This window comes from Scyliorhinus canicula, chromosome 23 (genome assembly GCF_902713615.1).
Source record: "Scyliorhinus canicula chromosome 23, sScyCan1.1, whole genome shotgun sequence".
Classification (NCBI taxonomy): Eukaryota; Metazoa; Chordata; class Chondrichthyes; order Carcharhiniformes; family Scyliorhinidae; genus Scyliorhinus; species Scyliorhinus canicula.
Genome location: NC_052168.1, coordinates 26,237,807 through 26,253,542, shown reverse-complemented (window position 1 = coordinate 26,253,542; position 15,736 = coordinate 26,237,807). Strand labels below are relative to the sequence as shown.

The following is a 15,736-nucleotide window of genomic DNA, read 5'->3' as shown; positions in this document are numbered from 1 at the left end:
AACACAGAAAGGTTTGATGTTGCCAGTTTGCAGGTCAGTCCCAGAGTAACAGCGCCCCAAATGCAGGGGTGCACGCCGCAGCAAGAAACCCCCAGGCTCAACCAGGCTGCAGAAACGAAGGCCGATATTTCGGACATCAGCTGCTTTTAAGAAAACTGACTCCACACTACCATCCCTCAAAAATAAAAATCAGACAAGTTGCGAGTCAAATTGGTGTTTTGTATGTTTATGTATTTGAGAAGTTCGGTGCTTGTCCCGGCCAGACGCCGTGGGGGTGGCAGGGTCTGGGGCGCCTATCCTTCAGTAGGGAGGAGCGCCTTTTTACTTGCCACCAGGCAAGCTATTTAAGGTGTTGGGGCACTGCGGGGCAGCAGTCCCTGGTCTTCAACATCCGGTGGATCTGTTTGATCTCTCCGTGCTTCTTCCCGCATGCTGTCAACTCCAAACCTGGAAAACCCAAACGTCTGGGAGTAGGAACTTTGAAAACAAACATTGAACCAGCAGTGCCGATTGTGTGAGGCGTTGGTCAGATTCGCTGCTCCCTGTGCTGTGTAGCTCAATTAACCATATTTACCGGGGGGGGGAGAGATTAATGTAACATCTCGGGGTACCTCAACATTCTCTCATTTTGTTTCTTGGGAGATGGGTGGAAGAGACGCGAGATCTGGTTTGAAGAGCCCCACCATCTCGTTTAGTCGGACAACGATAAAGGTCATCACTCACCTCGCCCTGTGCCTGAGGTGACCTGGAATGCACACACTGTCACCAATTCACTGATGTGACATTCAACATCGCCAGTGTTTCTAGCACAAAGACTCCACTTATTCCACTCCAAATTTCAAGCGACATTGTTTTAAAAAAAGGGGCTGAAGCAAAAGAGATCTTCAACCCCACAGACTGGAATTTAAAAGGGGGAATGGGGAGCTTGGGGGCCCCTATTTTCCTCCAGCCCACCCCTCCCCCAAGGACACCAACGCTTACAGGGGGACTGGGTGACATTCCCCCTCTGGTACCTCGCCAGGGGAGAGCTTGCAGGGGGACTGTGTTCCAGGTGACATTCACCCTCTGGTACCTCGCCAGGGGAGAGCTTGCAGGCTATTCAACCAGTCACAGACCAGTCCAACGCTGTCCTTCATATACACCTGTACTCTGGCCCAGTCCAAGGACATGAACTCAAGTTTATTTTTCCGCTCTTTATTGCGCATGGCCTCGACTGAGAGACACCGAAAACAGAGCTGGGCTCGACAGGGGCAGAGCTTGAACCAAGGTGGGAGGAACAGGCCCCAAGCTCAAACCCCCAATCTCAGAGAAAGGGCCTCAGATGCTCAAAGCTGGCAGGAACAGACTTTAATGCTTTACCTCTTGGGGGAAGAATGTTAATCACCACACTGTACAATCTCAGACTGTCACCAAGTAAATGTAGCTGATTGGGCGCAAGTTAATAAAAGGCCCTCAATCAGATTACAACAGGAATCGGCAACATTGCAGGTGCATCTCACAACACAAAGTCTGAATGCCCCCTGACACCCACTACGCGATCTGTCCGTCCCTGAAGTTTGGTCGGAGCTGCTGGCAGAATCACCACGGTTACGACTGGCCATCCAGCCAGTACCGTCCGCGTGGCGCAGACTGCCACACAATAGAAAGGGTCGAATTACATTAAATGTTGCTCGCGGGCTGCCGCAGGTCTTCTCCAAGTAGCTTGGATGGTTCTTGGGACAAACCAATTTTTTTTTTCCCTTTTCCTCCTGCCAATCAGTAACCTGTCTGATCTGCAGTATTGTTAATAAGTGATAATAGTCACGTCCTGTGCTGATTGCATTCCTGCCAAAGACGGACCTGCCCGAGGATGGGTCAGACTGTCATGACCTTGCCCGACTGAGTTAATGCCCTCTTAGCACCGTAAATTCCGCCCATTAGCTTAAGGTACCGCCCCACTCCCTCAAAACACTCAAAACTATCGCCCCCACCCTCCCTGTCCTTTATTCCAATGTCTCACACCACCTTCTGTACATAAGGCCCAATGGGTATTGGATAAATAGAACGTTTAAAAAAAAACAGTCATTAGTCCTGAACTCCGAACAGATCTTCAGCCTTACTCCTCACGCAGTCTTGGGCCCCACACTTCACTTCCACTGGCCGAGGGCTCTGCTCAGTCTCGGCCCCAGACCTCCTTCCCCCCAGCCCTCGTTCCCTGGCCTCAGTCCCACTGGCCCCAGGCTCCCACTCGGCCCAGTCCGACACTCACAGGCACGGGGCCGCTCCACACATTCTCGCAAAAAGAAGCTGTGCTTTTTGAATGACCCCTTTTGCTTTGGAATCCCATTTGATCATCTCAGTTGGTCGTCAAAACCATTGAACTGTTCCTCAGGCAGAGCTGACGTCCTCCCCGTTAGCGGGTGAGAGCTAACGGACCCGTCAAGACTCGGGTTCAATTAAGGTCCCATTTGTAAATCAATTCAACTCGGCAAATTTTTCCCTTTTCCAGTGTCCTGGGTCAGAAGTGTTCTAAACTTAACAAAAGGAAATCACCCTCAATCATGTAGCCAGCAAGAGACTTCCTAATCGGCGGAGGCAACTAGACCAATTGGGAAACTTCAATGCAACATATCCCACGTGATGCTGTCCACTGCGACCTTATGGAGGAGTCAGAAGTCATTATGATTTCCGTTGGACCTTTGGAGAGTCTCCCTGGTTTTGGCTGCCATCTGGGGGGGGAAGAGGAGAAGGTGGGAATATTAACAGCGGACAGTGTGTTCAACACTTTCGTTATGATCAAGTACAGCATTATGGATTCATACAGCACAGGAGGGCACGCAGCCAGTGTACGAGTGCCAGCTCCCAGAAAGAGTCATCCCAGTTAGTCCCAGTCTCCCGCTCTTTTCAAATATTCTTTCATTATTCTAAGAGATGGTGTATTGCCCCTCACGCAAGCTCTGCCAGTCAAGAGAGCGCGAATCCCAAAGATTCACAACCAGAGTGAAGACATTTCTCCTCATCCTGGTCCTAAATGTGAGATGAAATGTTAATGTAAACCTACTTGTGACACTAAAGATGATTATCATGATCCCTAATTTTAGATTGACCCAACCAGGGGAAACAAACCATGTCCCAACCTCTCGGAATCCAGCAGGTTTCAGTGATACATTCTCATTCTTATAAACTCTGGAGAATTCAGGCCCAGTCTACTCAATTTCTCCTCCCCGCTTACTCCAGCAGTCAGTCTGGTGAACCTTCATTGCAACCTCCATTTGAGTACAAGTACATTGAGTGCTCGTTGTGCGAAACATTTCTCTTCCCCTTTTCCAGCCAATTATCCATGTCCTCTAGTTCCCAATCCTTCTGCTGCTCGAAAGCAAAACCCTCAGAATTCTGGGTTATATCTCTGTGAAGGAGAGTGATCCCAGTCTTACCACACCCTGACCGAAGTCCCATTCCTCTGTGCCTCTATTTATATAGCCCAGGTTCCTATTAAAAAAAGATGCCTCAACTTTTTCCTGTCCCTTTCAAAGATCTGTTTGCAAAACCCCAGGTTTCACTGTTCTTTTTTTAATTAATTCATGGGAGGTGGGCGGCGCTGGCTGTGCCAACATTTATAGCCCATCCCTAATTGCCCTTGAAGGGGCAGTGAAGAGTCAACCACATTGCTGTGGCTCTGGAGTCACACCTGACCAGGTAAGGACAGCAGAGTTCCTTCCCTAAAGGAGATCAGTGAACCAGATGTGACAATCGACAATGGTTTCATGGTTGTCATTAGAATATTAATTCAAGATTTTTATTGAATTCAAATATCACCATCTGCAGTGGCAGGATTGGAACCCCAGAGAATTCATCTGGGTCTGTGGATTATTAGTCCAGTGACAATAACACTATGCCACCGCCTCCCTCTTGCACCGTGTTAAAATCTAGTTTATATTGCCTTGTCACGTGTCGTTTTCCAAAACGCTTCACTTCACAGAATGCAACCCATTTCAGAACATTGAGTTCAACAACTTGTGACCATAAGACATAGGCGCAGAATTAGGCCACTCGGCCCATTGAGTCTGCTCCGCCATTCAATCATGGCTGATATTTTTCTCATCCCCATTCTCCTGCCCTCTCCCCATAACCCCTGATCCCCTTATTGATCAAGAACCTATCTATCTCTGTCTTTCTTTTTTTTAAATAAATTTAGAGTACCCAATTCATTTTTCCAATTAAGGGGCAATTTAGCGTGGGCAATCCACCTACACTGCACATCTTTGGGCTGTGGGGGCGAAACCCACGCAGACACAGGGAGAATGGGCAAACTCCACACGGACAGTGACCCAGAGCCGGGATCGAACCTGGGACCTCGGCACCGCAAGGCAACAGTGCTATCACTGCGCCACCGTGCTGCCCTATCTATCTCAGTCTTTTTTAAAAATAGATTTAGATTACCCAATTATTTTTTCTATTAAGGGGCAATTTAGCGTGGCCAATCCACCTACTCTGCACATTTTTGGGTTGTGGGGGTGAAACCCACGCAGACACGGGGAGAATGTGCAAACTCCACACGGACAGTGACCCAGAGCCGGGATCGAACCTGGGACCTCAGCACCGTGAGGCGGTTGTGCTAACCACTAGGCCACCGTACTGCCCTATCTATCTCAGTCTTAAAGACACTCAGTGATTTGGCCTCCACAGCCTTCTGCGGCAAAGCGTTCCACAGATTCACACCACCACCTTTTTCTAAGATATCCTGTACATTTATTGCTTGAATATAATAACCCACCACTCTCCATCACACCAGGCTATCCGTCTCCTGTTCCTAAGATTGCTACATCTTGTTGCAATCCCTCCCAGCCACACTTGAATATCCAACACATTTCTCCCTCTCTTTTATTTCTGATAAAGAGCCGGAGGACTCGAAATGTTATCTCCGTTTTCTCCCTCCTTACAGATGCTGCCGGACCCGCGTTTTCCCAGCATCCTCTGCTCCATTTCAAGGCAGTTTGCTAAACACCAGTTTCCCAGCTGAAGGCTGACTGATGACGGACTTGTGCAGCATCAGTGGAGACCGCGGCAGGGAACAACAATATAGCAGCCATTACACTGAATTAATGGAATCAGGGACACCAAGTTCAAATCTCACCACGGCAATTTGCGACGCGAACTTTGACAACTCAGGGATCGGTGCTGGGTAAACTGTTATTTGTTTATATATAAATGATTTGGATGAGAATGTAGGAGGCATGGTTAGTAAGTTTGCAGATGACACCAGGATTGGTGGCATAGTGGACAGGGAAGAAGGTTATATAAGATTGCAACAGGATCTTGACCAATTGGGCCAGTGGGCTGATGAGTGGCAGATGGAGTTTAATTTGGATAAATGTGAGCTGATGCGTTTTGGGAGATCAAATCAGGGCAGGACCGACTCAGTTAATGGTAGGGAGTTGGGGAGAGTTACAGAACAAAGGGATCTAGGGGTACAGGTTCATAGCTCCTTGAAGGTGGAGTGGCAGGTGGACAGGGTGGTGAAGAAGGCATTCAGCATGTTGGGTTTTATTGGTCAGAATATTGAATACAGGAATTGGGACGTCTTGTTGAAGTTGTACAAAACATTGGTCAGACCGCACATGGAATACTGTGTTCCGTTCTGGTCACCCTATTATCGGAAGGATATTGTTAAACTAGAAAGAGAGCAGAAGAGATTTACGAGGATGTTACCAGGACTTGATGGTCTGAGTTACAAGAAGAGGCTGGATAGACTGGGACCTTTTTCACTGGAGAGTAGGAGGCTTACGGGTGATTTTATAGCGGTCTATGAAATAATGAGGAGCATCGATAAGGTAGATAGTCAACATCTTTTCCCAAAGGTAGAGGAGTCTAGAACTAGGGGGCAGAGGTTAAGGTGATTGAGGGGAGGCAGTGGTAGAGGCGGGTACAATGTTTCCTCAGACAGTTACATGGGCAGGATGGGTATAGAGGGACATGGGCCAAATATGGGCAAGTGGGACTAGCTTAGTGATGCAGAAACTGGGCAGCATGGACAAGCTGGGCCGAAGGGCCTGTTTCCTTACTGAAAAGAAAACATCTCAATTTCAGATTGGGGGGGGGGATTTGCACGGCCATCGGATTCTGATAACTGACTGCTGGTGGTTGGGGGGCAGTTTCTGTCATTGAGCATCAATGGCTGCCCGCCTTTGTCCTTTGGGAGGTGGGTATTGGGGCTGCATCAATATTTACTGGGCGTCTCCTGCAGCAGTTGAGAGCAGTCCCGGTGGGGGGTGGGGGAAATGATTCTAACGCAGTTCTTGGTACAATAGTTAAAAGCAATGGTGCCCAGAGTACACTTGTAAATCATCATTCACCACCACACACTGCAGCGAACCACAAATAGCCGAATGGAGCTTGATCCGGACCCTGTTTACCAAGCACTAGGCACAGCAATGTGCGTACAAACGGACTGGTACCTGTGTAGGCCTGTTGTAGGTGGGCTGGCACACTTGATCTGGAAAGCTGTGTGGAACCAGACTGCAAACCTTTCAAAATACCTGTAGGGAAGAGGGAGAGAATTGAGAGGTCAAACAGCCCGTCCATCCCCCATTTTAGAAGAGCCAACCTTCCACATCCTGTCAGCAGAGGGCGCCAGGTAGTGATAAACCTCGAGAAGCAGACAGCACACAAGGCCATTCAAAGCATCAAGCCTGTGCCATCTCTTTGAAAGAGTCACCAATCAGTCCCACCCCGCCTCCACTTCCCTAAAAGTCGCAAAAGCTTTTTCCTTTTCAAGTTTGGGGCAGCAGGGTAGCATGGTGGTTAGCATAAATGCTTCACAGCTCCAGGGTCCCAGGTTCGATTCCCGGCTGGGTCACTGTCTGTGTGGAGTCTGCACGTCCTCCCCGTGTGTGCGTGGGTTTCCTCCGGGTGCTCCGGTTTCCTCCCACAGTCCAAAGATGTGCAGGTTAGGTGGATTGGCCATGCTAAATTGCCCGTAGTGTCCTAATAAAAGTAAGGTTAAGGGGGAGTTGTTGGGTTACGGGTATAGGGTGGATACGTGGGTTTGAGTAGGGTGATCATTGCTCGGCACAACATTGAGGGCCGAAGGGCCAGTTCTGTGCTGTACTGTTCTATGTTCTATGTTCTATGTAAGTACTAATCTGATACTTTTAAAAAATTATTAACCCTACTACCCCACCACCTTTTCAGGAAGTGCATTTCAGATCATAACATCTTGCGGCAAAAAAATATAACACCCCCCCCATCCCGGTCTTTGCGAAGAAGACTGCGTCTTTGTGATACCAATCCATTTGTTTCTCTTTATTCACTCGAGCAAAGCTGGGCATGATTTTTGAACATCTCTTATTAAATCTCCTCTTTTCTATTCGAGAACAACTCCAGTTTCTCCAGCCTCTTCACTTCCCTGAACTCCCTCGTCCCTCGAGTCTGGCCAAGGCCTTGGCATCTGTCCTAAACCTGGTCCCCAAGATTGAACACAATACTCCGGCTGCGGCACAAGCAGTGTTGTCGGGGAGCGAGTTCCAGGGTTTTTACTCAATAACAGGGAAGGAACAGCGATATTCTGGGATGATGAGATGTTGGCATAGGTGGTGGTGTCACTGAACTAGTAACCCAGCTCCGGAGACACGGGTTCAAATTCCACCCTGGCAGCTGTGCTGCCCGTCCTTCGTATACAGGTCAGACCTGCCCCGGAAGAGCTCCCAGTGGTCCAGATAACGGAAACCCTCCCTCCTACACCAGCTGTTTAGCCACGTGTTTAGCTGCTTTATCTTCCTATTTCTAGCTTCACTGACACGTGGCACAGAGTAATCCCGAGATTACAACAATAGAGGTCCTGTCTTTTAACTTTCTGCCTAGCTCCCTGAACTCCTGCTGCAGGACCTCATGCCCCTTCCTGCCTATGTCGTTAGTACCAATATATACAACGACCTCTGCCTGTTTGCCCTCCCCCTTCAGGATGCCCGCCACCCGTTCGGAGACATCCTGGACCCTGGCACCAGGGAGGCAGCATACCATCCTGGAGTCTCTTTCACATCCACAGAAGTGCCTATCTGTGCCCCTGACTATAGAGTCCCCTATGACTATTGCTCTTCTGCGCTTTGACCCTCCCTGCTGAACATCAGAGCCAGGTGTGGTGCCACTGCTCTGGCTGCTGCTGTTTGCCCTGATAGGCTATCCCCCCCGACAGTATCCAAAGGGGTATACCTGTTCGAGAGGGGGACAACCACAGAGGATTCCTGCACTGACTGCCTGCCCCTTATGGTGGTCACCCATCTCTCTGCCTGCACCTTGGGTGTGACCACATCTCTATAACTCCTATCTATGACACTTTCCGCCACCTGCATGCTGCTAAGTGCATCCAATTGCTGCTCCAACTGAACCACGCGGTCTGTGAGGAGCTGCCATTGGTTACACTTGCTGCAGATGTAGTCGGCCGGAACGCTGGAAGCGTCACAGATCTGCCACTTCTCAAAGTTGGAGCACTGCACCCCTCTGAGTGACATTTAAGCACTAATTAATTAATTTAAAATAAACACTTGAATTATTGGTAGATTGAGTTACAATCAACTATATGGCCCTGACGCAGCAGGGCAGCACAGTAGCATTGTGGATAGCACAATTGCTTCACAGCTCCAGGGTCTCAGGTTCGATTCCGGCTTGGGTCACTGTCTGTGCGGAGTCTGCACATCCTCCCCGTGTGTGCGTGGGTTTCCTCCGGGTGCTCCGGTTTCCTCCCACAGTCCAAAGATGTGCAGGTTAGGTGGATTGGCCATGCTAAATTGCACTTAGTGTCCAAAATTGCCCTTAGTGTTGGGTGGGTTACTGGGTTATGGGGATAGGGTGGAGGTGTTGACCTTGGGTAGGGTGCTCTTTCCAAGAGCCGGTGCAGACTCGATGGGCCAAATGTCCTTCTGCACTGTAAATTCTATGATAATCTAGATGATTTTTACTGTAAAATTAAATGCTAAATACTGATCTTTGCCCTCGGGTTTAGTTACTCCATTATCTAGTTAATCAATTAGATTTTTTTTTCAATATTATTTTTTTCCCCCAAATTTAACCCCCCCACACAATTTGAAAAGGTAATAAAAATAAAATTAAAACAAAAAATTGGTGGGGGAGGTTGAATCCAATCAGCACGGCTGCCGCACAGCGCCAGTGACCCGGGTTCAATTCCGGCCTGGAATGACTGTTTGCACGTTCTCCCTGTGCCTGCGTGGGTTTCCTCTGGATGCTTTAGTTTCCTCCCACAGTTCAAAGATGTGCAGGATAGGTGGATTGGCCATGATCAAGGGTACAGGGGTAGGGGGAGGCACGTGGTTAGCACTGCTGCCTCACGGCCCTGAGGACCCGGGTTCGAATCCCGGCTCTGGGTCACTGTCCGTGCGGCGTTTGCACATTCTCCCTGTGTCTGTGTGAGTTTCACCCCCACAACCCAAAGGTCTGCAGGGTAGGTGGATTGGCCGCGCTAAATTGCCCAAAAATTGGAAAAAATAACAATTGGGTACTCTAAATTTAAACAAAAAATGTTACAGATGTAGGGCGGGGGTGCTTGGTTGAGTGCACTTTCGGAGGGTCGGTACACGCATGATGGGTCAAATGGCCTCCTTCTGCACAGTAAGGATTCTATGGAATAAAATCTGGGATTCTAGAAACAGTCCCAGCAGTAGCGGCCATGAAACTATCATCTGCTTCACTAATGTCCTTCAGAGAAGGAAATCTGCCGTCCTTACCCTGTCTGGCCTACACGTGACTCCAGACCCACAGCAATGTGGTGGGCTCTTGACTGCCCTCTGAAATAGCCAAGCAAGCCACTCAGTTCAAGGACAAATAGGGCTAGGCCACAAATGCTGGTCCCGGGGCAGCTGGGTGGCGCAGTGGTTAGCATTGCTGCCTCACGGCGTCGATCCTGGCCCCGGGTCACTGTCCCGAGTGGAGTTTGCACATTCTCCCCGTGTCTGGGTGGGGTTTACCCCCACAAGCCAAAAAGATGTGTAGGACAGAGTCAGAGTTATACAGCACTGAAAGAGGCCCTTCGACCATCAACCACTTACCAATCAATCCCATGTTCAAGCGCCTGGTCCGTAGCCTTGTATGCAAGGGCATTTCAAGTACTGATCCAAATATTTAAATGTTGTGAGGGTTCCTGCCGCTACCAACCTTTCAGGCAGCGAGTTCCAGATTCCCACCACCCTCTGGGTGAAAAGGTTTCCCCCCCCACATCGCCTCTAAATCTCCTGCCTATTAGCCGTAAATCTATGCCCCCTGGTTATTGACCCCTCCATGAAGGGGAAAAGGTCCTTCCTCTCCACCCTATCTATATCTCTCAAATTTTATACACCTCAATCAGGTCCTCCTCCAAGCCAATGTCATGGCTAACTCTCCAACACCGGCCAGGTGATTTAGAACCTCGAGCACCTCACCACCTGCACGGCAAAGCCCGATCTCCGTGCCCTCCTGGCTCGCCCATCTGCTTGTGACAGGTTCCCCGCGTCGCCCGAAACCTCGGCCCCCCCCTCTCATCCCGCCAATCTCGAGGACTTACTCTGTGTTAAGTTGTGCTGGAACGTGACTGAGGTAGATCCAGTAGGCGCGGTGGTGGAGCCGTCGGAGTCCGAGGCGAAGCTGAGCAGGTTGAGCGGGAGCTGGAAGGGCAGAGTGACAGGAACCAGGCCGCCCAACATGCCGAACGCCGCCGCCGAGTTCAGAGACGCTGGCGTCGCGTTCAGGTTGGTTACATTCAGGGGCGACGTCATGAGGGTCAGGGGTGACGTGTTTGCCAATAAGGTCGATCCAGCCGTTGCCTGGAACAACAACAACAATTTGCGATTATGTGACACCGTTGACCTAATCAAATGCCCCAAGGCGCTTCGCCGGAGCATTATCAAACACAGACACAGCGAAATATGGGGACGGCATGTTGGCACAGTGGTTAGCACTGGTGCCTCACGGCGCTCTGGACCCGGGTTTGATCCTGGCCCCGGGTCACTGTGAGGAGTTTGCACATACTTCCCGTGTCTGCGTGGGTCTCACCCCCACAACCCAAAGATGTGAAGGGTAGATGAATTGGCCACGCTAAATTGCCCCTTAATTGGAAAAAAAATTATTGGGTACACTAAATTTTTTTTTTTAAAAGACAGAGGGAGATATTAGGGCAGAAGGGCCAAAATCTTGGTCAAAAAAAGCAGGTTTTAAGGAGAATTCTAAAGGATGAGAGAGGGGGGCTGCAGTGGTTAGCATTGCTGCCTCACGGCGTCGATCTCTTTCCTCACAATCCTACAAATTAAATGAAATATTGGATTTTCTGTTCAGTGTACAAGGTTTGGGATGGAAAGGGCAGCACGGTGGCACAGTGGTTAGCCCTGCTGCCTCACGGCGCTGAGGTCCCAGGTTCGATCCCGGCTCTGGGTCACTGTCCGTGTGGAGTTTGCACATTCTCCCCGTGTCTGCGTGGGTTTCACCCCCACAACCCAAAGATGTGAAGAGTAGGTGGATTGGCCACGCTAAATTGCCCCTTAATTGGAAAAAATAATTGGGTAATCTAAATTTTAAAAAAAAAGGTTTGGGATGGAAATAGAGTCAAATCAAGAGGTAACAAAGGCATGTACGAGGGTTTTAGGAGATGAGCTGAGGTCGGTGATATTCTAGACGCGAAAGTATCTGGTCCTAGTGATGGCGTGGATGTGTGGTCAGAAGCTCATCGTTTTTTTAATTGGTTCATGGGACGTGAGCATTGCTGGCTGTGCCAGCATTTATTGCCCATCCCTAATTGCCCTTGAGGGGGCAGTTAAGAGTCAACATTGGTGTGTGTCTGGAGTCACATGTGGACTACACCAAGTAAAGACGGCAGATTTCCTTCTCTACAGGACAACCAGGGGCTGGTTTAGCTCACCAGGCTAAATCGCTGGCTTTTAAAGCAGACCAAGCAGGCCAGCAGCACGGTTCGATTCCCGTACCAGCCTCCCCGAACAGGCGCCGGAATGTGGCGACTAGGGGCTTTTCACAGTAACTTCATTGAAGCCTACTCGTGACAATAAGCGATTTTCATTTTCATTCATTTTCATTAATGACCCAGATGGGTTTTTACAACAATCGACAATGGCTTCTTTTTCAATAAAGTTAGAGTATCCAATTCATGCAAATTCCACACGGACAGTGACCCAGAGCCGGGATTTAACGTGGGACCTCGGCGCCTTGAGACTGCAGTGCTAACCACTGCGTCACTGCACTGAGCTGGCAATGGTTTCATGGTCATCTTTAGACTTTTAATTCCAGATTTTTATTGAATTCTAATTTGACCAGCTGCAGTGGTGGGATTTGAACCCCGGTACCCAGAGCGGTTTACTAGTCCGGAGGCAACACCACTACCCAACTCCCTCCCCTCATCTCGGGGTCAAAGGTGACACCAAGGGTGCGAACAGTCTGGTTCAGCCTCAAGGTGGCTGCCAGGGTAGGTCGGCCCAGTGGTTAGCACTGCTGCATACGGTGCCTGAGGGCCCGAGTTCGCAGATATGAGGCAAAAAAATGGAATGGAAGAAATTGGAGTGAAAACTGCACAATCAAAATGGTTTTAAAAAGTGAATGTAATTTTTCTATGGAAGTGAGGCATCCTGTCTCCTCAAATCAATCTCTCAATCTTTTGCTGGGTGGGTCACTGAAGCAGCTATAAACCAGTGTGGAGAGTGGCAAGAATCTAACTTCAGGCACAGCACGAAAGGGGGACAACTGTGAGAAGGGCCGGGGGTGTTGTGGTCAATGCAGGACGGAGGGTGTTGTAGCCAAGTGCTCGCAGTATCTGAAACAAGGTCAACGAGCTTGCAGCGCACACTGCAATTGGTGGGTTCGATGTTGTGGGCGTCACAGAGATCAATGGGATCAGGGCTGGGATCTAAATATCCAAGGATATGTGCCCTACTCCATTGGAGTTTAGAAGAGTGCGGGGGAAGGGGGGAATCTCAGAAATTTACAAAATTCGAACAGGATTAGACAGGTTCAGAAAGAATGTTCCCGATGGTGGGGGAGTCCAGAACTATGGGTCATAGTTTGAGGATAAGGGGTAAACCTTTTAGGACTGAGGTGAAGAAGGTTAAGAGGTGACTTAATTGAGGCATACAAGATGATCAGAGGATTAGATAGGGTGGACAGTAAGAGCCTTTTTCCTCGGATGGTGATGTCCAGCACGAGGGGACATAGTTTTAAATTGAGGGGAGATAGATATAGGACAGATGTCAGAGGTAGGTTCTTTACTCATTTCCAGCGAAACAGGCAGAGAGGGGAGTGATTTTTTGGTAAGGAGAGCAGAGGGTAAACTGAATTTTTGTTTTTTAACAAACTTTTTTTTTTGAGTTGTTTTATTTTGTTTCAGAGAAGCAGGAAACGGGAAGTCGGCCGTGGGGATTTCTGGGAACGTGTGTAGTACCCATATATAAGTTGGGCGATTGCTAAACTCGAGACGCTATACTTGTAGTGTCCCCCACCCTTCCACCTTCTCTAACCTAAGGGGTTGAGTGAATAACAGGTAAGCTCTTCCTTTCTTTTTCTTGTTTTATCTAGAGGGGATGGCAGGGAAGGCAGTACAATGCTCCTCCTGCAGAATGTTTGAGCTGAGGGACGGCGTCAGTGTCCCTGCTGATTTAATCTGTGGGAAGTGCTCCCATTTCCAGCTCCTCAGAAACCGTGTTAGGGAACTGGAGCTGGAGGAACTTCGGATCATTCGGGAGGCAGAGGTGGTCATAGATAGAAACTTCAGGGATGTAGTTACTCCGAAGAATCAAGATAGATGGGTGATGGTGAGAGGGGCTGGGAGGAAGCAGTCAGTACAGGGATCCCCTGTGGTCGTTCCCCTTAGTAACAAGTAATACCGCTTTGGTGGGGACAACGACTTACCGGGGTAAGCCATGGGGTAAAGGTCTCTGGCACAGAGTTTGTCCCTGTTGCTCAGAAGGGAAGGGGGGGGGGGAAGAGGAGCCGAGCATTAGTCATTGGAGACTCCATAGTTAGGGGGATAGACAGGAGATTCTGTGGGAACGAGGGAGACTCGCGGTTGGTGTGTTGCCTCCCAGGTGCCAGGGTCCGTGATGTCTCGGATTGTGTTTTCGGGATCCTTAAGGGGGAGGGGAGCAAATCGTGGTCCACATAAGTAGGAAAAGGGATAGGGATGTAAGGCAGGAAGAATTCAGGGAGCTAGGGTGAAAGCTTAAGAGCTAGAACAAACAGAGTTAATATCTCTGGGTTGTTACCCATGCCACGTGCTAGTGAGACGAGGAATAGGGGGCGCGATTCTCCGCTCCCCACGCCGGGTGGGAGAATCGCGGGAGGGCCGGGCGACTCACAACACGCCCCCCTGGCACCCCCCGCAATTCTCCCACCCCCCGCTCGGAAGAGTCACCGCTCGCCGTTTTTCACGGCCACTGGCGATTCTCCGGCCCGGATGGGCCGAGCGGCCTGCCGTTCCCGACCGGTTCACGACGGCGGCAACTACACCTGGTCGCCAAATGCTCGTTTGAAGCTTGTGGGGGGCGGAGAGGGGAGTGAGCAGCATGGCCGTGCTCGGGAGGGGTCTGGCCCGCAATCGGTGCCCACCACTTCTTGCCGGGCAGCGGAGGGGAAGACGGCAACCGCGCTTGCGCGGGTTGGAGCCGGCCAACCTGCACATGCACGGCTGACGTCACGACGGCGCCACCGTTGCGTCAAGGCCCGGCGCTCCAAGCCCCCCGGGTGGGGGTTAATAAGGTGCGAGGAGCGGCCTCTGAGGCCGTCGTGAAACTCGGCCGAGTTCACAACGGCCTTCCCGTTTTATCGCGGGTGCAGAGAATTCCGCCCAAGAAGAGAGAGCAGTTGAACACGTGGCTGCAGGGATGGTTCATGAGGGAGGGTTTCAAATACCTGGATAATTGGGGCTCATTCTGGGGTAGGTGGGACCTCTACAAACGGGATGGTCTACACCTGGACTAGAAGGGTACCAATATCCTGGGGGGGGGGATTTGCTAATCCTCTTCGGTTTAAACTAATTCAGCAGGGGGTTGGGAACTTGAATTGTAGTCCCAGTGTACAGGATGTTGAGAGTAGTGAGGTCATGAGTAAGGTTTCAAGGTTGCAGGAGTGTACCGGCAGGAAGGAAGGTGGTCTAAAGTGTGTCTACTTCAACGCCAGGAGCATCCGGAATACGGTGGCTGAACTTGCAGCATGGGTTGGTACCTGGGCCTTCGATGTTGTGGCCATTTCGGAGACATGGATAGAGCAGGGACAGGAATGGTTGTTGCAGGTTCTGGGGGTTAGATATTTCAGTAACTCAGGGAAGGTGGTAAAAGAGGGGGAGCGGTGGCATTGCTAGTCAAGGACAGTATTACGGTGGCAGAAAGGACGTTTGATGAGGACTCGTCTGCTGAGGTAGTATGGGCTGAGGTTAGAAACAGGAAAGGAGAGGTCACCCTGTTGGGAGTTTTCTATAGGCTTCCGAAAAGTTCCAGAGATGTAGAGGAAAGGATTGCAAAGATGATTCTGAATAGGAACGAAAGTAACAGGGTAGTTGTTATGGGGGACTTTAACTTTCCAAATATTGACTGGAAATGCTATAGTTCGAGTACTTTAGATGGGTCCGCTTTTGTCCAATGTGTGCGGGCGGGTTTCCTGACACAGTATGTAGATAGGCAAACAAGAGGCGAGGCCACATTGGATTTGGTACTGGGTAATGAACCAGGACAGGTGTTAGATTTGGAGGTAGGTGAGCACTTTGGTGATAGTGACCACAATT

The 15,736-nt window shown here is 50.0% G+C and overlaps 1 protein-coding gene across 2 annotated transcripts in view; it reads right to left on the bottom strand.

Annotated features, from left to right (window-relative positions):
• Positions 1–210: 210 nt before the first annotated feature.
• The window catches only part of LOC119956330 (ubinuclein-2-like), a 108,954-nt gene continuing 93,428 nt past the window's right edge, over positions 211–15,736 (bottom strand). For both annotated transcript variants that reach the window (XM_038783472.1, XM_038783471.1), the window contains 3 exons: positions 10,529–10,787; positions 6,435–6,515; positions 211–2,708 (listed from right to left, as the gene is read on the bottom strand). In XM_038783472.1, coding sequence (XP_038639400.1) covers positions 2,659–2,708; positions 6,435–6,515; positions 10,529–10,787 — 390 coding nt within the window. In that variant the 3' untranslated portion in view covers positions 211–2,658. The remainder of the gene's footprint in view (positions 2,709–6,434; positions 6,516–10,528; positions 10,788–15,736) is intronic.